Genomic DNA, 23,146 nt, shown 5'->3' with positions numbered 1-23,146 from the left:
CACCAAGGACAACCAAATGAAGCTAAGATGATCAAAGGAGAATCAAGATGAGGTATGTATGGATCAAAGTTTAGTCATGTTATCATTTGTATATTATTGAGTCATGGGAATAGTTCTATAACATGATCAAGTAAGAAAGAATCTCTTTCACCAAGGACATGCTCGAAGGCATGTAATACAATGCAATGAAGGTCAACAAAAGAATATGCTCACATAAGGAGTATAAGATTGTCGACTAAGAAGCAAGAAGAAATGTTGAATAGTCTAGGAAGCAAGCAATGAAGTGCTCTCAAGGAGCATGAGATGGTTGGCCAATTTATCCAAAGAGAAGCAAATAAAGAAAGAGATCAAGCATGTGAAGAACACCATGATCACCGAGAATCACTATCTGACAAAAATACTTTGAAGATATCTCCCGAAAGAAGGCAGGACAAATCTGACAAAGGAAGGAAGGACCCTTGACACCTATGAAGGCCTTGGAGATATGAAAGATGCAGATAATTGATTCTACTCTACAAAGATGTCGTGATGAAGAAGCCATCCAACAAAAGAAAAAGCAATGTTGAAGCAATATCAGGATGAAGTCATGATGGGCTACTAGGTCAAAGCATGTAAACAAGCAAGTACAACGAAGCATCCATGAGAAGTGTATTCCGAAGCATGGACAGATGACAAAGGAGTAGCCAGATGACAAGAAAACCTGATGTATGACAAGAAAGCCACTTTCCACGAAGGAAGCAATGACATGACAAACCAGGAAGGAAAGTGATCGATGGATGGTGCCCTACCTAGAAGAAGTTCGAACAAAGACTTCATGACATCAAAGAAAGGAAGGAGATCAAGTAGCTGAAGGACCCACGAAGAAGAAGTTGTTGATGAATGAAAGAGTCCCTAGTTAAGAGGGAGCTCTGACAAGTCCCTAATCAAGAGGGAGTTTTGATCACCCCTAATTACAAAGGAGTGCAATTATGTTTTTCCATTTCATGGGTCACGCATTAGACCAGGACTAACAGTCGTAAGTCTAGATGAAGGCCATGAATGGAAATGTAGACACAAGATAGACACAACATTCTTGTCTTCACTTGGGAAGAAAGAATGGGAGGATTGGGTAATCATTTGGCATCCGATACTCTTTGAGGATGTGTAGGGCATCCAAGACAAGAGTAGGTAAGAGGACCGATATTCTTTGAGGGTTGGGAACCCAAGACAAGAATAGTCCTAGAAGGTCATACTCAGTGAACACCTGGATGGGTATGTACCTAGAGAGACAATGACTAAGGTGTCTATAAGTCATTGGTCTCGCCAACATTGTGCTCTGATCTATTGAGAGATAGAGTTGTCAATCAAGGCCTTGCTGTGGAAACAATGTTGGTTATTATGATGCTATAACAAATGGATTGCAAATCCAGTTTCTCTTATGTGAATTCTTCAAGATTGAAACATAGCCAAACACCTTGTAATGTTGTATGAATACCTCCATATTTAAGAGGGAGTGTTGAAGGATATGTAACTAGGTTCGGTCTTCATAAATGTACCTTTGATATTTGTATTTATTCAAGAAAAGAAATATTATTTTTATAATATATGTCAATGAGTTTCTTGCTCATTGAAATAGGTCTAGCACATATTAAAGTGCTATAGGTAAGACAAATAGTCAAAAGAAATTGTTCAAGACCTTAAGGGCATGTTACACCATGTATGTTTATGTATTAGAGTCAAGAGAATACTTCCAAGCAAAGTCAACAAGTCTCCTCCATGCAACGACACCTACAAAGAAGCAATCCAAATTAAATAAGTCAATTCAGCCTGCAATCTTCAAGTCGGCCTAAAGGAGGGACGACCTCTATATATAAAGGTTGTCCACTCCCTCTAAATAGAATGTTATCCTCTCTGAAATCAGTGAAGTGATGGGACTAGAAGAAGGTGGAAAAGGGCGAAGGAAAAGGATCTCCAAGTGCAGCGAGGAAGAAGGGTACATAACCAAGTTTAAGGGGACCATTTCTAGGGCAGCTGCAGTCACACGTGCGAGGAAAGGGAAGGTTTCCTGCGGTCATAACAGCAATATTATATCAGCACCACCTCTCACATTGTTTGGTCTAGAAATATAGGCCTAAAGGGCCTCCCACTCAAGCGAAGTACCAAGGAAGAAAAGTGAAGGTAATAGGGTTGTTCTAAAGCCTATTACAGTCACACGTGCGAGGAGAAGGAGGTTGTCTCTGCTATCATAAAAACCCTCCCATTACAGTCATAACAAGTTCGTTGGTTGGTGAAGAGAAGGAAGGGATCATCATAAGGGAAGGGTCTCATCAAAGGTATGTCTTCTAGAGCAAGTATAACAAGACTTACCAATAGTTGAAAGAAGAACGAAGTGCTAGAAGAAGCAATACGAAGTGCCGAGGAACGAAGTGTTGGAAGAATGAAGTGCTAGAAAACAAAGTGCAAAAAGGAGGAAGGACTTGACTTATGCTTGGAGGATATTCTTGTCAAGGGTCTAGGGTTTGGCATTGATCAAGAAAGAAGCTTCGATAAGAGAAAACTTACTAAAGGGTTTTCCTCTCAAGAGAAGAGAAGTTTTGGCCCTGGCAGAGAGCCAACATCTGTGTTTTTGTCTTTATGTTTTTGGAAGTAGTTTGATGAAACACACACACTACTAATAAGAAGAAGATCAAGCTAAGATAATTTTAAAAGTGCTTCACAAATTGTTATCAAAAGAAGAAGAATCATACTACACCTAATTGCCCTAGATTCTTCAACAATAAGGAGGTCATTCATTCTAGTGAAAAACAGTTAATTGAAGGTGACCTAGATAAAAAAGAAACTGAGGGGAATTAGGTTAATACTTGTGGGATATATCCATCACCTTTGACTGAGCATATTCAGGATGAAGAAACATGTCACGGAAGTTTGGGATATTTCAATTTTTTTCATAGCATTTTCAAGATCAGGCAAAAACTCATACATTGGTTGCATCAACATCAGCATCACAACCTACCAGGAACAAAAGAGAAAAGCATAAAAAGGAAAAAGATATAAAAGGTGAATCATCATCGTCAATCAGTGTCAAGCTTCCACAACACAGAAATCAAAAAAGAAAAAGAAAGAATCATGATGCATCTGATGGCCAAGAACAACATGACATTTGGATAAGTCAAAGTCATAAAATATTCTGAATTGAACATGGCACATCAAACAAACAACCCATGGATCTGCCAAAAAGTCGGCAAGTTCTCTGCATGAACTTCATTGAGGATATTTGATGCCACAAGGCATCCTTTGTATTGTATCTCTAACCATACTCTCCTAGAATAGATTTCATTTCAGTATTTTAGATTAGATTCCATTTTTGTTATTAGAGTATATTTATATTTCATGTTAGTAGAATAGTTTCTGTTTACAAAGCTTCTATTCCATGTATTTAATGTCATATGATGATTTTTGGATTTATATTTGGATGGACACAACTGATGTAAACTCATGTGTGGTTTGGATGCAGATTCTGAATTCTCACATTCCTTCATGAAGCAACGTGCCCCATGTAGAGCCAGATGTTGACCATTCAGTGTCAACTACCCTATAGAAGAGTATTTTTTCAAAGCATTCCATCATGTTTGAGCAGTCAGATATCCAGAGGTCATCGTCATCCTTTAGCAATTTGTCATAATTTGTAAATCCAAATTTTGCAGCGTTGTGTGGCCCATGTAAAAATGTTCTAGTGTGATGGAAGTATAAAACCATGTAACACACCTAAGTGTGAAAATTCCGAAGGCTAGAATCCTACTGCAGCAACTGATATTATCTCTTCTATTTGTTAAATAAATAAAACAAATTATTTGCAGTTTTTTACGGCAAATATCGAAATAAATACACTGCAGCCTTCACAAGTTAAATACTACGGAAAAATAAATATAAGGAAAATTATAGAAATGGTAGCACACATATAAGCACATTAACACAGTTATTTTGGACAATCGCCCCCGGAAAAACCCAATGCGAGAAAACCAATGCATCAGATGAGGGTTTCTTTATTAATCTTCAGCAGTAATTCATGTACAAGATATCGGACAACAAAAATAGAGAAAGAAACACTGAGAGAAATTTAGCAATAAATTTCTCACTCTCCACAACGATTCTCTGACCCCGAAACGGACCCTCTGCCCTTACGTTGGTCTCACTGCGTCATCCTCTACGCAGTGCCCTGATGAACTGTGTCCTCTCTCACACTGGCCCTTCCAGAATTTATCCTGCACTCTTGGACTATTGTTGATGCCCTCTCTCTCTCACCTGCAACTCACCCTCTAGCTCTATCTTCTCTTGTTGAACTTCAGCCACTAAGAAAATCGATTTGCCTAGGCAACTGAGTATCTGCACTGGTGTATCTTCTCCAAGCCCCATCGAGTTTCTTCTTATAATCTCTCGTTGAGACATCAACGGCCAATATTAAAACATAATCGATGGCTAAGATTAACTAGAACTCGATCCATGTCTTCTTCTAGAAGATTCTCACTATGACTTAATTAATACCCTTTAATTAATCAGTTTTCCTAAGTTTAGACTTAGGCACCATTAAAAAAGATTAATTATTTTAATTAAGTCGTCTCTAGGTGGAATTTCCAAAAATGATTTTTGGGTTTTGGAGAATACATGTATTCTAGCCTCTCCACCAAATTTCGTGGCTAGAACACATCCGATGCTACAAAAACTAACACTAGGTAGCTTAATATTTTCAGCAAAGAATTTCACTCTAGGGAGTTTTTTTCCTCAAGTAATTATTTGTATTTTTCAACTGCAAATAATTGGTTGAGTTTTTCTCCCAAGCATACACCAAAGCTAGGGTGGGGCTCGATGGTGAAGTCTTAAGTGAGTCCTAGAGTATAGAGTTGATGTAAATTATCATACTAGATCATGTCTAAAGTTTTGCAGAATTTGGTTATGTCTAGGAGTTAGTTTTTAATTGTCAAATTTCCCCTTCTAAACGGGGTTTTGAACATCCCAATCAAAAAGTTATGATAGTTTTAAGTTTTAACTCAACATAGCTTTCAAAACCTTGTTCTAGAGTCTATCCTTTCTAACCAACATTTTTTCTAGTGTATCTCTACAATTCCAACCCTTCTAAGTCTGAAATTGGCTTATAGTACTCTGATATGTTTGATCTACAATTCCATAGGCCTAACCAAATTTTGATGTGCCAAGTGAAAGTTGTGGTAACTTTCCCAAAACTTGTTGATTTTTGGCCCCTTGCCAAGAGAAAACTGGTAAAACATGTCATGTATGCAACTTTTCAAATCTGAATGTGGAATTTTACCTGTGGTACTTCAATATCTCTCCTTACACCCCTGAAAAATTCAGTCTAAAACATCTCAAGTAAAAAGTTACAGCAAACATGCCAAGATGACTTGTTTGAAACAAATAATGGATTAATCACAAAGCCCAAGTTCCACAAACTATATATTAGAAAGTATTATGAATCAGAATTTGAATTTTTACACGTACTCAATCTCAAAATTTTGTTGTGTAAAATGTCCCAAAGAAAAAGTTAAAGCAAAAAATAAAAAGATGACTCATTTGAGACTAATTTATAGATCAGTCACACACCCTAACTTCCACATGCTACATCTCTGAAAGTGTAAGGAATCAGAATCTAAAATTTTGATCACTTGTACTCACTTTTTCTCCTCAATCTCCTCAAAATTTCAGTCTGAAACTTCTCCAAAAGAATGTGATAGCAGAGTTAACAAGATGACTCGTTTGAAGCAACAAAACCCTAGAATCATATACCAAATGCATAAAAAATCATAAGAAGCCAGAGCTACACACCATGTGTTGATGTTTGTAGCTCAGGCAAGTACTCTACACAAGTCTAAGTGTCTAGGTGTGTGGAAGTCGCCTATTTGACCCTTAACCTTAGCAATTACTTTAATTATTAATGTAATTAACTTTTAAAAGAAAAAATGAGTTCATCTAATGAAATGCAAATAGATTAGATGCATCTCAACAGTCAATTTCAAGTGATGTTAAAATCTAATTATAACCGCCAATCACCTTGGAGATTATGGTTGTGGATTTGGTAAATAACTCAAACTTATAAAAGGAAGACTAGGTTAAGGAAGAAGACACACAAGACATAGTGAGAGTGAGATCATAGTGATTGGGTGGAGGGCTTCCATTCAAGTGTGTCGGGTTAGAAGAAGGTGCAAGGGCAGCAAGGGATATCTAGATCAGCTAGTAAGATATGCGGAGGGCTTGAACAACTAGATCGCTGTATGTATTCCTCAGTCGGCCATTATCTCAAAAAGTGAGCCCTTGTAAGTTCTGAGTTCTTTAAATGAAGGACTGATTTGAAGGGAAAAAAATTGTGTGCATGTGATTGTGAGATTGGTACTTTAATTTTGCTTCCGTTGTTCATTTTGTTTATGTTAAAATTCTAGGTATGTTATTATTCAGTAGATCTAATTTACTAGGAAATAATTAACCAGGTGCTAGGGCTAGAAAATTAACAATGTGTATACCAGTGTGAGAATGGAGCACAAATCCAAGGCAAATAACATAGATAAGTTACACTATAACTCCTTAAAGAATAGGAGAACCCCCTAAATACCAAAATACATTCATACATCCCAAATCACATGTCCTTAATAATGACTACATGATCTCTATATATACCTAATCACATTGCACATGTGGCTCCTTTATTATTAGGACAACTCTTTTACATATATATTTACAAATTATGTGCACATTTAACGCCATATATGCCCCCCCTTGGGGTCATACCATATACAATTAGCCCCATATATGCCTCCACTGGGGTCATATCAGAAATTATGAAGTGAGAAAGCATAAGTAAACCAAGTCTGGGGATTAGAAATAACACGAGAAATTTTCAGGATGGATTTGATGGAAGACCCTGAAAAGAAAAAAGAATTAACATCTGAGCATTGTCACAATTTCCTTTCCTTTCCAACACAACTATGTTATTTTCATTTCATTAAGAACACAATGGTAACCCCTCATAAAGCCACATTGAACTAGATGAGAAAATGCATTGAATTCATAAGGTCATGTCAACAAAAGTGGACAACAGGTACTATACCAAGGTGTTCATTTATGATTGTGTCTGTTCCTTCTATACTCTTTCCACAAACAGGACATGAAACCCAGTCTGCAGCATCAGTTTTCCACTCTAGCTCATTAACATTGTCATCCACAACAATATTTTCACTTAACTTTCCAGCTGAAAAGGAAGCCATCATCTTGTCAGGCAAATCATGCTGTAAAGATGCAATAATTTCTGTATGCAAGTCTATCTCCATTTGACCAGAAGGTGCATGACATGTAGCTGATTCGCCCTGCAGAACAAGCAGTATAGTTAGATGCTTTGCACAACATCTTCAGAATGTTTCCACAGCAAACTTGAGGTCCCCAAAGTTACAAAAGTCTAAAATTGGGCCTAAGGTGCCCACATCTAGCTGCAACCTGAACCCCTGCATTGTGTGTGCAAGTGACTCAACCATGAGAATTGTATATCTGGGGACTTGTTAGTTATTGGCATCCACTAATTGTTCTAGAAAACAAACTCACTTATAGCATAGTTTTGTGTCAAATTAGATTTGAATAGTGATCTGTTAGGTGAGTAGTTCCACACAACATCATCCTATTTTACATCCATGCAATAGCCATCCCATTTTACCTCCATACATTACTAAATGTATGTGACCGTTAATCCAAGGTCTTTGGACATAAAGAACTGAAATAAAGACTACACTTCAAACGGGTGAACAAAATCAAAGAAATTCTGCCATAAATACCACTGTCCTGCCAAAATGAACCAACCTAATTGCTCCAGAGTTTATGTTTAGAGTCCAAATATAGGCAACATAACCCATTACAATAGATCATCTGAGCCACTTTCCTCGTAACATTACTACAAAATACTGCTAAATCACTAAGGGCCAGTTCAAATTCATAAATGTATAGTACTTAAATTAAGTGTAAAAAAACTCAAATTTTACAAAATTGAAATGAGTTTCATTCTTACGAGATCCCAAGACATACTTTATAGAAAGTCCCTCAGCTTATATTATAGAGTGGGAGAAAATACTTTCCGCATTTTGCTCAAATATGTCAGCATTGTAAAGCTGTACCTACACAAAATATTACAATTGGAATTTATCTTATCATAACAGTGTCTGACCGGTACCCATTTTGAAGTACTTCCTTTCAACTATAAAAACATCACAGTTAGCCCCAATATATCAAGCACCACAAGCAGCCTGATTTTATGGGCAATATAGTCCTCCAAAGCTGAACCACTGATCACAAGTGCTTTTCTTCAGTTAAGCTGCCATGACAGGGGAATACTCTTCTATCAAAATCAACTAGGACTTGCACCTGGTCCCGACTGCATATTCAGGTCTCTAAAAGTATCGAACCTTGGCAGGTAGCCTAACATGCCAGCATTTTCACCACTGAACCACAACCTCATTGGCCTAATAAGTGCCCCTTAAATAAAATCAAAAATTGAGAGTTGAATTAAGAACACTACTAATGAAAATTTACTGATTTATTTGTACATTCATGTTAAATTATACTATATGGTTCTCTTTGCAACTGGTTTTATTAAGTTGAATAACAAACTACCTTTAAAAAATACCTGCATAGGTTCTTCATGGCTCTTCTAAGAAATGTGCATTATTTACTTTGATAAATAGCATGTTTCCTGCAATTGCATGCTAACAGCCTTTAGGGCCAATCCTCTACTTGGCTATGTTAAATGAATCTGAGTGCACTGTGCCAATGTAACGACCCCGCTAAATTGATCCATTATATAAGGTTTTAAACTTTATAATAAAACAGATGTGATGAAATGTAAGCAATAAATATGTTAAGTTTATAAATACAATTTAAATTTATAAACATATATAAGTTAAAATTTTATAAAATATATAATTAAACTTTATAATATATATATATTAAATTTACAAAATATATACTTGAATTTTATAATATAAATTTTATAAAGTATATATATGGAATTTTATAATATGAATTTTATAAAGTATATATATGGAATTTTATAATATAAATTTTATAAAGTATATAAATAGAACTTTATAATATAAATTTTATAAAGTATATAAATGGAACTTTATGAATTATATGTAAATTTATATGCTGGACTTATGAAAATATTTATGCGATAGCCTACCTAAAACTCATTACAGAAACCATTAAAGAGGGGCGCGTCCAAACCAACTGGAAATTGATTGCAGAGCGCACCTTGCCTGGAAATATCTGAGAGTTAATATGCATGGGGGGCGTGTCAAGTCGCAAGAAGGCGGTGGTTGCAGGCAGGAAGGCGGCCACCGCCAGGCCCGTAAATAAATAGCAGAGGCCTGAACCGAGAGAAGGGGGGGAAACAAGAGAGGAGCAGAAATAACCAGGAGCAGAAATTCACCAGGAGAAAACCAGGAGGAAGTTAATTATCCATTGGGAGAGCTTTAAGCTGTTTGAGGTTCTGGGCACGGAGGGACAGAGAGCTTCTGTTCAGCAGCTTTCTAGATTGAGCAGCTAGGTTTGCTCAATCTGGCTGGGTGGTATTGGTCTCCCGGAGACTGGATCAAAATAGCCACGGCATCACCAGCAGCAGATTCACCAGCAGTAGCAGGATCAGCAGCAATTAAGGTAAGTACCAATTTAATGTTTCAGGCTTCTGTATTTCAGATTTTAGTTACTGTGAGTGAATGTTTATTACAGATGGTATCAGAGCGCTGTGTTCAAACCCTTCGGGACCTCACAGGCCCTACACAACCAAAAATATATATAATTGCTTTGTTAAAATTCTGCAGCGTAGTTAAAATCAGGGTTCTAGTTATTCCTGTCTTTCTGCGCATTCCTCTGTGCTGCACGAAAACTCAACGTTCATCAACGGCACGGTCTATGCGATAAAAATCAGTTCCTGGTTTTCGAATGTAGGATTAATATTGAAAGTCGGTGAATAAAGATGACCCATGAAAAATCGATAAGATGCAAGTGGTATGCACTTTGCAAATTCTTATATAAATCACAAAGAAAAAACAGTCACAGGGTGCAATTTTAACAAATACCTGGGAATATGAAAATCGTAGATAGAAAACAATTGTTTCGCCCTCTTAAGATGGCAAGAAAACAAATGTTTGGCCCTCTTAAGATGAATAGGTGACAATGATCAACTCCTTCGTTCGCAATTCCCTATCGCTGCAAAGACGAACCCTGAGAAATCCACTTTTTCCCTCATATAAGCACAACCCCTGATTGGTGATTTTTCACGATTTTTCCCATGGAAAAATTTTAAACAATTTACCTTTTAATTAATTTTAATTTTTAAAAACAGTCGCATAACATATATTGTCCCCGTAATGCGTCACAGGTTCATCTATTTTATAGCTTAAAATTGAATTAGTTTATCATAGCTTCTTCTATTTTCGGCTTAAATTCGAGGAATTTTGTCACTGTTCAATGAAATCCTGTTTTGTGCATTCGATCTGTCGGAAATCAGTGGATATCCGGATAATTTGTCGCCGAGTGTCGATTGATTACGGCAATATGATGATTTTAAGTCTGGAATTCGGCGTCAGTGGTTATGACCAGGAACGGGTGAGAAAAGAGCCGGACGTTCAGGGTCAACCCTAGACCGCTATTCCCTTGGCATCGAATGTTTGTTATTTAACCGTCGGAATGGGAACCATGTTAAATACATGGTAAAGTTTCAAGCCATACACGATATATCATATCGTAACTATATCATATGATATAGCAAACCATATACAAACATTAAACCATTTCGAATATGCGGTAACATGTGTCTTATAATATCCATATAAAGGGCCGGAAGAGTTGGGCGGGGGTTTTGACCCGTCGGCCTCCCATTACAAATACCAACGGCTTCACACCATTTTTTTTTAAGTCGAAGGGTGGCATATTATTTTGGGGCGTGAATATATTTGAATATAAAATTTAAATTTCTTTATTGCGGGATGATAGTATGCAGATGGTATTATACTTAGAATGTCTATTACAGAATGCAATTACAGGCGGATAAATATCGGGGATTATAATAATTTATGAATTGGAATGGGGAATATTTCATAGATTTTTTTTAATATGCCTTTTTATGTTTTTAGCTATTATAAATATTATAATAATTTATCTAATATTTACAGTCAGAGGAAATAAATATTATAATAATTTATCTAATAGTTACAGTCTGTAGAATAGCTTTCCACTTCCAGGCTTCCTGACTGTGATAAGCAAATAGTTCACAAGATAATGTGTTCTGTCATCAATTTGCACATTTCTTACTAACGTTATTATGGTCAATATAATTTGAAGATGTAATTTTAAAACTCTTCAAAATGAACTTTTATGTTTATATTTATTAAAGTGAAGCATTCGATAGCATGAGCTACAAGTGAAATCTCCAGGTTATGGCCTGCAATGTTCAAGTGTACTATGGTGAAGACAACCATTCATTAATTGTCATCGAAAATATTCAACTGGTGTTAACTATGTTATACTACTATAAAATTATAAATGAATTCGTTGTTAGAACCATAGAATTTGTGCCTTCTCAAATCAGGTTGAAGGGTATTTTGTTCGGACTAACCAAATCTATGCACAAGAATATGGTTGAACATGACTTACCTGTTTGCACTGAGTTATTTCCTACTGAATGCAAGGCTCATGTTTCCTTCCCAATCAATGTTGAAAAATGGCGAGAGTAACAAGAGATGAGGGTCATTGAAGGCTTGAAGATTGCTGGATCACAGACTTGTGAACCCAGTAAATTCAATATACTCGCATCTCTATTACTGTCAGTTGTCACAGATTGACAAGATCTTTAGAAGGTACTGGTGTTGTTGAGCAGAACATTAAAGAAGACATCTTTAGTAGCATTCTTATACCAGTACACCTGAGGTATGATCTGGAAGATATATCAGCAGATTGAAGGCACAGCCGAGGAGAACAAAACCCCTGAAGTATCCTCAGCAATGAACCTCTGCTCGGGTTTGCATTACAAGTATCATGATACTGTATTTCAGTTTTGGTCACTACATAAGGGAAGAGCTGCCTGGGTTTGGAGCAATACTTATATCATTTCTAGGAGATCTAACTTTTTCATTTTGTGGATGTTGTTAGGTAAATAAACTTTAGGTGCCTTACCTTAAGGGGGGCTAATACCCATACACTTTTGCATTATTCATATTAGGATAGAATACCCTGCATTAGGACAAGGAGGTCGCGAGACCACCCTCCTTGACCTCGGTACCAGTAAGATCCGCCTAGCGGGTAAAAATAGCAAAACTATACCCGTTTATAAATGTGAAGTTGCAAAGAAAATTGTGTGTTAAAATTCGGTTACCCACCTCAATTTTTTTTATATATATAAATTTTATTTTTTCAGGGACCATTACCATGGTAAGGACGTATGAGCGACGACGACGTGACCAGGCAACATCATCACCATTAATGCCGCCACCGTCGCCATCATCATCCCCATCACCTTCGTCACCACCAAGACAACCGTCAACATCAAACGCTCCAACGCCAGAGTTGACTGTGATAATGAACTCTTTGGAAGCCTTATTGGAGACATTAAAGGAATCAGCTAAGGCTAAAAACAAAGAGAAATTTCAGCGTGTAGCCACCAGTTCAGCGGAACCAAATAATTTGGAGCCCAGAGGATCGAGAGAAGACATCTCTAGAGAGCTTCAGAAAATTAGACTCCCAGAATTTTCGGGAGGTCGAGCTAGTGAACCGGTGCTTTAGGTTAAGAGAATATTCGCCTTCAGCAAAAACAAAAATTGTCGTGTTTCAACTAAAGGAAAGTGCCTTGATTTGGTGGGGAAATCTGGAAAAGCAGCTGCACCTTACATCGGATAATGTTCCTTGGGAAAGGTTTCGCGCAAAGTATTTACCTCCATACTTTCAACAACAGCAAGCCAGAGCCTTTCATACACTAATTCAGGGAAGTAAAACGGTGGAAGAGTACGAAATAAGGTTTATGGAGCTGGTAAAATACATTCACTACTTAGACTCTGATGAACGTCAAGCTGAACGCTTCATATTTGGGTTAAACCCTCGCATCAGAGCCTTGGTGAGTATGTGGAAACCATCATCTGTAGCCGAGGCAGTCGAATGTGGCCGTTATGCAGAAGAGCACCTTGGAATCAAAAAGGATATGGAGCCAGCAGGGCCTTTACAATCAGGATTTCCAGGGAAGGCTCCCCGGAACCTTTTCAGAGGAGGTAGCTCGAGGCCACCTTACGGTAACAGGTTTACCCCAAGTGTGGGGACAAGAGTTCCCATGGCAGTAAACACTATAGCCGCGGAATCGTCCAACACCGGACCATGGGCATCGCGAGGGACTTCCGGTAGAGGGAGGAGTGCGAGAGGAATCAACATGGGAGGACGCGGCTCGTTCTCTAGAAATTCACACCGTGACTCAAGAGGTTCAGCACAGCTCAATTGTTGGGGATGTGGGGGGCCGCATTTCCAGCGTAACTGCCCAAAAGCTTCATCGAATATATTGCAAAGGACTGGGAAGGAGCCGATATCAGCCAATCGAAGTAATCATAGAATTCATGCAGTAGTCAACCACGACCAAGCAGCCCATCAATCCACTGTAGTGGAATCTTCAGGTATTATCAATGGTGTAAAACTCAAAATCTTATTTGATACTGGTGCCACAGATAGTTTCATTTCGTCATATGCATTAAACAAATGTGGGTTGGCAGCTCGTAGACAAAATGATTTCCACCAAGTGGAAATGGCCTCAGGAGAACTCCAAACCGTGGGCTTGAGTGTGGATCAATGCAAAATTGACCTAGGGGTCTGTTCGACTAAACTAAGAGTCTATGTCACAGCCTTAGGGACGTATGATCTTATCATAGGTATGGATTGGCTGGAAGCTCACCAAGCTTGGGTAGATTGTTATGGAAAAAGGATTTTGGGCTTAAATGATGAGGGAGAAGTAATCCAAATTCAAGGAATCAAGAGGGAAGTTTCTTTACGCTACATTTCGGCAATGCAGGTGAAGCGTTGTTTAAGAAAGGGTTGTCAGGCTTATGCAATTCACGAAGTAAGCCAGGAAAAGGGGCCATCCTTAGAACAATATCCGGTGTTAGCCGAGTTCCCGGATGTATTTCCAAAGGAACTACCTGGATTACCCCCGGTAAGAGAATTGGATCTCACTATTGAATTAAAGCCAGGTATCCAACCAATCTCTAAAATGCCTTATAGAATGACAGCTCCAGAACTTCAGGAATTGTAAATCCAGTTGAAGGAACTACTCGATATAGGGCTTATCCGGCCCAGTACCTCACCTTGGGGCGCTCCTGTAATTTTTGTGAAGAAGAAAGATAGATCCTTAAGATTATGCATAGACTATCGAGACTTGAATCGAGCTACAGTAAAGAATCAATACCCTATACCGCGAATCGATGATCTTTTCGATCAAATGAAAGGAGCTGCTGTCTTTTCAAAAATTGATCTTCGATCAGGGTATCATCAGCTAAGGATTTCTGAAAATGATATCTCTAAGACTGCATTCCGGACACGTTTTGGGCACTATGAATTTACTGTGGTACCATTTGGGTTGACAAATGCGCCAGCCGTATTCATGAATCTTATGAACAGTGTCTTCCGTCAATATCTTGATAAATTTGTGCAAGTCTTTTTAGATGATATTCTCATCTATTCCAAGTATGAAGAAGAACATGAAGAGCATTTGCGGCTAGTATTGTCCTGCCTTAGAGAACGTCAGTTATATGGAAAAATATCCAAGTGTTCTTTTTTTCAGGAAAAGATTCATTATTTGGGTCACATCATATCAGGTGAAGGGATTTCAGTAGATCCTGAGAAGGTAAAAGCGATCATGGAATGGCCAATACCGAAAAATGCACATGAGATATGAAGCTTTATGGGTTTAGTTGGTTATTACCGGAGATTTGTGGAGGGATTCTCCAAAATCGCAAGGCCAATCACAACCCTTCAGCGTAAAGGTGTTAAGTATGAGTGGACCGAGGAATGTAATAAAGCATTCTCTGAACTCAAAAGACTACTCACCAGTGCACCAATCCTAAGAGTCCCTGATATGGGCAAGGACTTCACGGTATGTATTGATGCATCCAAGCAAGGGCTGGGTGCAGTGTTGATGCAGGATAAGGGAGTGATAGCTTATGCTTCCAGAAAGCTAAAACCTCATGAAGAACTCTATGCTACTCACGACTTAGAATTGGCCGCTGTAGTGCTAGCTTTAAAGATCTGGAGACACTATCTGGTGGGACGAAATTTTACACTTAAAAGCGACCATCAAAGTCTACAATATTTGTTCACCCAAAGAGACTTAAATGTTAGGCAAAGGCGATGGAGTGAATTCCTAAGTGAATATGACTTCGGAATATCATATATTAAGGGAAAAGAAAATGTAGTAGCCGATGCTTTAAGCAGAAGACCTCGGATATTTTCTCTCATACCCATTAAAGTAGACTTAAGACAACGAGTACTGGATCGTCTTACAACAGACAGCTGGTATTTAGAGGTGAGGGCAAGTCTTGAGAGAATTAAGGCAAAAGAATCTAAATTTGAGGGTTATGAATTAGAAAGCGATGGGGTCCTACGATCCCATGGAAGGATGTACATTCCTGATGATAAAGATCTTCGTAATACCATCCTTGGGGAAGCCCACAAAGCAGTATATTGTGCTCATCCTAGAGTAGGGAAAATGTATGCGGATACCAAGAAACTCTTCTTTTGGGCAGGCATGAAGCGAGATATCACTCAATTTGTTGCAAAATGTTTGGAATGTCAGCAAGTAAAGGCAGATCATTGTCACCCAGCGGGCCTCTTACAACCCCACGACATTCCTATGTCCAAATGGGAGACCATTTCTATGGATTTTATCACTGGACTACCTCTTACTTCTCAAAGACACAATGCCATTCTGGTAGTGGTGGATAAATTAACAAAAAGCGCCCATTTTATTCCGGTAAGAGATACTTATGATGTTGCTGACGTGGCTCGAGTAGTCATAAATGAAATTATCAGATTTCATGGAGTACCTAAGAAGATTATTTCCGATAGAGATTCGCGATTCACTTCCAGATTCTGGACGTGCATGCAGACAGCCTTAAGTACTCAGCTAAATTTAAGCACTGCTTACCATCCTGAGACTGATGGGCAAACTGAAAGAGTAAATCAAGTACTTGAAGACATGTTGCGAATGTATGTAATGGATCAGCAATCACACTGGGAAAAGTATTTACCCTTAGTCGAATTCGCATACAACAACAGTTACCACAGTTCGATTGGGATGCCTCCATTTGAAGCTTTATATGGCAGACCTTGCAGAACACCGTTAAGTTGGGACAGGTTAGAAGATCGAGTGATAATAGGACCAGAATTAATCCATGAAATGGAAGCGCAGGTCAGACAGATTAGACAGCGATTAAAGGAAGCACAGGATAGACAAAAGAGTTATGCTGATGCTCACCGAACTGATAGGAGGTATGAAGTAGGGGACCAGGTCTTCGTCCGCATCAAACCAAATAAAAGTACTATTCGATTCGGAAAAGGGACAAAGTTGTCACCCCGATTTATAGGACCGTTTAAAGTCGTGGAAAGAGTTGGGCCTGTTGCCTATCGTCTTGCCCTGCCACCCCACCTGCATAGAATTCATAATGTATTTCATGTTTTTGTATTAAGACATTATATAGCTGATCTATCTCATAACCTCCAGTGGAAAGAATTGCAGGTATCGGACGAGGGAGTCATAACGGTCGAACCGTTACGTATACTGGAACGTAGAGTTCGACAGCTGAGGAACCGTCTGGTGAACCAGGTTAAGGTCCAATGGGACAAGTATAGTCCTGGATCAGCAACTTGGGAAGATACAGAGGACATATGTCAGAGATACCCTAATTTATGTCCATTTTGAAGAACCTTACACTATGTTTAGTATATATTTACTTCACTACAGTCAGAGACACAGAAACATTTTGAATGATTATGGATAAACATGAAACCTTATGGCATAATATATGTTTAAATTTCTGCTGGTACATGGATACCAAAATGATATATGTGGTTCGTTTTACTAAATTATAGTTGTCAAGGTAAGGTTAAAGGCCGTTAAATGATTTTACTTCTGATAGAAATTGAAACAATATAAATCTGTTTTATTTATGCATGTTAAGGATGAGCAACTGAAATGGAAGACAGGAAGTGAATACATCCTAAATAAAAGTCAAACTACATGCATAGAATATGACAAATTATGTTATGTTGTAGTATCATATGTAAATAATACATAAGTTATATTGAATATGCTGATGCACATTTTACAAATGCATGGGTAAGTGTATGATTGCAGATAAACTATGATTGCAGCTAAATGATCCAATTTCCGGGACGACCACGTGATGACAGAACCTCAGATCAGTTAAAGCTCAAAGTGATTCTATGATAAGGTAGTAGCCCAAATTTTACTGGGAGGGGTGGAGGTGTTACCCACCGTTTATCCTTCGAATCCTAGAGTCATGGGAGGACTGTGCGAGTCACGCTCCCCTAGACGTGTGATGATGACTGCCGGATGCCTACTGAGAATCAGGTCGGTATAACCGACGCTGTCACCTTAGAGTTATGAATGGTTAGATCAGTGAAACTGACGCCACGGCATACTCCAGTAGAGGACAGATAGGATGGGAGCGGAAGAGATTAGGAAGGATAGGATGATTTTGAATAGCTTGGGGACCTGGATAGGAAAGGTCATGTCCATTAAAACCTTGAACCTAAAACTCTAAACTTCGGGACGAAGTTCTCAGAAGGGGGGGTGTATGTAACGACCCCGCTAAATTGATCCATTATATAAGGTTTTAAACTTTATAATAAAACAGATGTGATGAAATGTAAGCAATAAATATGTTAAGTTTATAAATACAATTTAAATTTATAAACATATATAAGTTAAAATTTATAAAATATATAATTAAACTTTATAATATATATATATATTAAATTTACAAAATATATACTTGAATTTTATAATATAAATTTTATAAAGTATATATATGGAATTTTATAATATAAATTTTATAAAGTATATATATGGAATTTTATAATATAAATTTTATAAAGTATATAAATGGAACTTTATGAATTATATGTAAATTTATATGCTGGACTTATGAAAATATTTATGCGATAGCCTACCTAAAACTCATTACAGAAACCATTAAAGAGGGCGCGCCCAAACCAACTGGAAATTGATTGCAGAGCGCACCTTGCCTGGAAATATCTGAGAGTTAATATGCATGGGGGGCGTGTCAAGTCGCAGGAAGGCGGTGGCTGCAGGCAGGAGGGCGGCCACCGCCAGGCCCGTAAATAAATAGCAGAGGCCTGAACCGAGAGAAGGGGGGGAAACAAGAGAGGAGCAGAAAGAACCAGGAGCAGAAATTCACCAGGAGAAAACCAGGAGGAAGTTAATTATCCATTGGAAGAGCTTTAAGCTGTTTGAGGTTCTGGGCACGGAGGGACAGAGAGCTTCTGTTCAGCAGCTTTCTGGATTGAGCAGCTAGGTTTGCTCAATCTGGCTGGGTGGTATTGGTCTCCCGGAGACTGGATCAAAATAGCCACGGCATCACCAGCAGCAGATTCACCAGCAGTAGCAGGATCAGCAGCAGTTAAGGTAAGTACCAATTTAATGTTTCAGGCTTCTGTATTTCAGATTTTAGTTACTGTGAGTGAATGTTTATTACAGCCAATGCACCAAGATAAGGTTGTTTGGCTCACTGTGATAACTTCAAGGTAGAATCAGCTAAAGACTACAGATTTCTGAGTTTTCTTCACTGTGTTCAGCTGAATCATGGACTTCAGTTACCTGGCCTTGCACCAATGACTATAAAAGTTATGGCCATATCTAGACAGGGATTTTTGTTTTTAATACCACATTTCAGTTTTTGGTTATTTAATTTTTAAGATAACAGTTACAAATGCCTTTTTATGATCCTATGTCGGTGGCCACTTCTGCCACCTTTTTTTTGAACAAAATGCTTCCCATTATCACTGCAGCAAGCATGTCCTGCCTGTTACCACACAATCTAGCAGGGCCCTAAGGAAGGGAAACCTAAGCACAACCACTAGACTAAGTGACACAATGGGACAATGACCCACTGTCACCTCAGTCAAAGTCCCCTGCTCTTTACAAACTTTCACCGATCGGAGGAGCCTTCGTAGAAAGGGAATCACTTAGAATGAATAGATCAATGACTTAGATATGACGTGATTCCACAAAGCCCATTCAAAGGAAAGACACAACAATGGCCCAATGCTTCAAGGAAGCTAATACGCTTTCCAAAAAAAGCTTTAAGATGAAGAGATCAAGACCTAGGTTTTTAGATATGATGATAGTAGGTATTCCTAAGATCAAGGCTCTAGGAGATGAGGTAGGACCTCTCAAAGAAGCTCTATGTGATGATTCAATACTTCCAAAAGGCTCTTCGCTCTCTTCAAGAGACCTAAGAAAGATTTGCACTAGACCTAGGGTTTTATGAATAATCCCAGGAAGAAATACTTCCAAGGTACTCACTAAGTCAAGGCAAGGGAGGAGAAAGGGTTTCTTGATATTTATTCCAACAAATACTATGCTCATACAACCCTCAAGAAAGCCACCTATCCAAGGAAATACAAGCTAGGTTTTCCTTCTAGAGCACACCTAGGGCACAAGAATTTATGGATGGATCACCATGAGAAATGAACCAAAATTGGAGATCCTCTAGGCAAGACCTCAAGGAAGAGTTTTGTCTAACGGAATCCAAAATTCGCTCTCCAAAAGATTTCGCTTGATGCCCTAACTAGCCATCCTAGGAAAGCGAGACTGAAAATTTAAGGACGAGAAAAGATGGAGAAGAGAAGAATTGATCACCAAGTTTCTTGAACCAGTGCCTAGTTCTTTGGGCTATGGAGTCTTAGATGATTCTAAGTTGGCCATAATCATCCTTAAGGAGGCTAAAGAATGATGCCCCAGGTATCAACCTTCAACATTTACCCACTCAAGATTTATGGAGTTTTATGGAGGAAAAACGAAATCTCATCCACTAGGAACATTCATTATTTTTCATGCAATGAGTAACATATGCAATTACCAACCAAATAGCTTTCCAAAATGATATTCAACAAATTAGGGCACAAGAGCATTAACTAGTTGCAACAATTCCATACATTAGACATTATTTCAAGAAAATATTCAACAAGAAACACTTGCAAGATGACAATATGATATATCCATCCACAAATCATGAAATAGCTCCAAAGAAGATCAAAAATTTCAACTCCAAATATCAAAATGCATCAAAGAATCTATAATAGCATCCAAACAAAAAGTGCGAGTTCTTTTACACAAGAAGAATCCAAGTGATGATGATGAGTTCTCACAAATGAGACTCACTTCTATTTATATGAATCTCTCTAAATCGAACTAATCTAATGAGCCCCCAAAATTATAAAATAATGTGCTAAAAACAAGTCTTCGTTACAAGCCGACAAAGTAGCTATCACAAGTTATGAATTAGCCATCCATGTGCAAGTCGAGTTTTGACATCACGCTGATGTAGGATTGTTGGAGGGCCACGTTGAGTCCTCTAAGTACCATGATGAGAGAGAGGGATCCAATAAAGACAAATTAGGGGATGGCCACTAATTTTCCATGTAAGTCATCATGTGGGGCCCCAAATTGGGTTTGGGGCACAGTTGTTGGTCTCATGGGTCTCCAGATGAAATGAGGGCTTTGATGATGGTGTCTGCCCTCCCATGCCTCAAGGGTGAGACAAACCTCCTTTGGGCCTTGGATCAACTGCCATGATCATGTTAAGCTAGCCTGGGCACATTGTTCCAAGTGCACCATCTTGCGAATAATATGGGGCAATGAACAAACTGTTGAAAGTGTTGAGGGTGCCCACGGCATGAAATGATGCTCTAACACATGATGGAGTCCCATGGCTCTCAATGCACCCCCTAGGAGTGTCAATGTGATCCTCTGGTAGGCTTGGGCTCCAGTGAAGTTTCCCAACCCATGATGAAACCACCTGCCAATTACATACAAGATCTAAAGTGTTTCCTCACCATCAGGTACAATAATTCAAAAGAGTGTGAAAATTCTATCACTGCAACAACTGATTTACTTTACCTACTTATTTTCCAATAAGTTATTTATGAAATTCCTTCAATAAACATTAAAATAAATTTTGTTGCAGATATCACACCATAATACAGAAACAAACACATGCACAAGAATCAACACATTGACACAGATATTTTGGACAACAATCCCCGGAAAAACCCAATGTGGGAAAACCGGTGCAGCAAGGGAGGATTTTATTATTCAACAATTCTTCAATACAACAGGGTGCCAAACTGGCTTACCCAATAGAGAGAAACCAACACTTCTCCCAGTCTCAACATCAACCTAGCTAACCACTGCGTGGCTCCCAGACACTCTGCGTCAGCCCCTGCCTCTCTGCGTCAGCACTAGGCCTCTCTGGGTCACCCAAGCAAGCCCTCTAGTGATTGCATAGTCTGCTACTACCTCTGCGTCTCCCTCTCCAACCTTTGCGCTAGTCTTTTGGTGCTGCTCCCGACTCTCTGTTTCGTACTTGTTGCCTCTTGTTGCTCCCCAGACCACTAGTTAGAATTTCTCAGCTAACCCCGCTCGAAAAATCGAACTAACTGGTCTCCCTCAGTGTGTACTCCAACTCTCCCTCAAGCCTCTTCTTGTACTTTTCTCATTGGTCCATCAACGGCTGAGATTAAATCTCTAATCAACGGCCAAGATTAGATTTGGCTATGACTTTTGGACCCTTCTAACCCAATTTTATATTAATGCCCATTAATATTTTATTTTTCCTAAGTTTAGACTTAGGAACTCCATTAAAAATATTAATTATTTTAATATCTCCCGAACCGATTAGAATCTGCCCAAACCATTTCTGGGTCTTGGAGATCTCATGTGCTTTAGCCTCTCCACCAATTTTCATGGCTAGAGCACATATGATGCTACCCCAAATCAACATAGTGCATCTAAGTGAACCAAGCTTATTAATCAAGGGCACATTGAGACTTCATAATTGGCTTCCCTTTTAAATTCGGGACTTGAAACTTGTAATAGTGTTACCTCCCTAGGTAGGAGTGGCTAATAAACAACCTATTAGGTGTTCCCAACCCCTAAGGGGAAAAACAGGTCCAAGGTACATCCTTTAATTGATAAGGGTCATGTGAACAATAATGAGATGGAAGGGGACACAGGACTGTCAAAGCCAAATGCAATGGGTTCAAGGATGGTAATGATGAGGGATGTCCATATATTTGGGTGTACAGGGGTAGGAGGGAGCAATCGTGGATACATGAGTTACTCTGGCCTATATTTTTCCACCCTTCTTCATTTGTCTTTTTCCTTTCTTGATGTTTCTTTGTATTTTGCACGAAGCTCCAAGAGATGAGAGCATGTTGTGTACGATATAAGCAGTTATTGCCCCCTTAAGGTGGGGCAATTCATTGCCCACTAGAGGTTGGGACATGCATGGGTTCCTTAATGATGTGAGGACACTCATGGGGCCCTAGGAACCAGGGTGATGGCCATAATGATAAGGGGTAGAGCTCATGTTTGGCTTTTGCGCACATGTTATTTTAATGTCTCTGTCATCTTTTGTATTTTATAATACTTTTTCCTTTTGTTCTTTCTTGTGGCCATTATATGCTTTCAACGTTCTTTTAGCTGCATCAACTTCCAGGGCAACATTTCCAAGCCCAACCCAGACATGTGGACAAGGGGAGGGGGCGTACTAGTGCTTTGTGGACCTAGAGAGGGAAGATGATGAAATAGGGCTTGTAATGTGCGGAGGGGAGTGAAAAATGTGAAATGGGAAAACAAGACCACGCTACCAAAATCGAGGTTTCCCAAGTAGTGTCCTTCCTGGAGCTATAAGTCAATAGGGGAGATCCCACAAGACTAGGATTGACGATTAATCCCCTTATTTAAGGTGAGGGAACAAAACTACAATCAAAACCCCTCCTTCCAAGTCAACCAATAATCCATGTTCAAAATGCCCAAAGAAAAACA

The 23,146-nt window shown here is 38.7% G+C and overlaps 1 protein-coding gene across 2 annotated transcripts in view; it reads right to left on the bottom strand.

Annotated features, from left to right (window-relative positions):
* Positions 1 to 23,146, bottom strand: part of LOC149172212 (zinc ion binding/nucleic acid binding/hydrolase) — a 252,682-nt gene that overhangs the window by 204,281 nt on the left and 25,255 nt on the right. For both annotated transcript variants that reach the window (XM_089424259.1, XM_089424258.1), the window contains exon 2: positions 7,091 to 7,346. In XM_089424259.1, coding sequence (XP_089280385.1) covers positions 7,091 to 7,346 — 256 coding nt within the window. The remainder of the gene's footprint in view (positions 1 to 7,090; positions 7,347 to 23,146) is intronic.

This window comes from Pinus tabuliformis, chromosome 4_2 (assembly GCF_031772625.1).
Source record: "Pinus tabuliformis cultivar Carrire ecotype Pingquan chromosome 4_2, CPIR1, whole genome shotgun sequence".
Classification (NCBI taxonomy): domain Eukaryota; kingdom Viridiplantae; phylum Streptophyta; class Pinopsida; order Pinales; family Pinaceae; genus Pinus; species Pinus tabuliformis.
The sequence above is the reverse complement of the archived record's forward strand: the minus strand, read 5'-3'. Positions and strand labels throughout refer to the sequence as shown.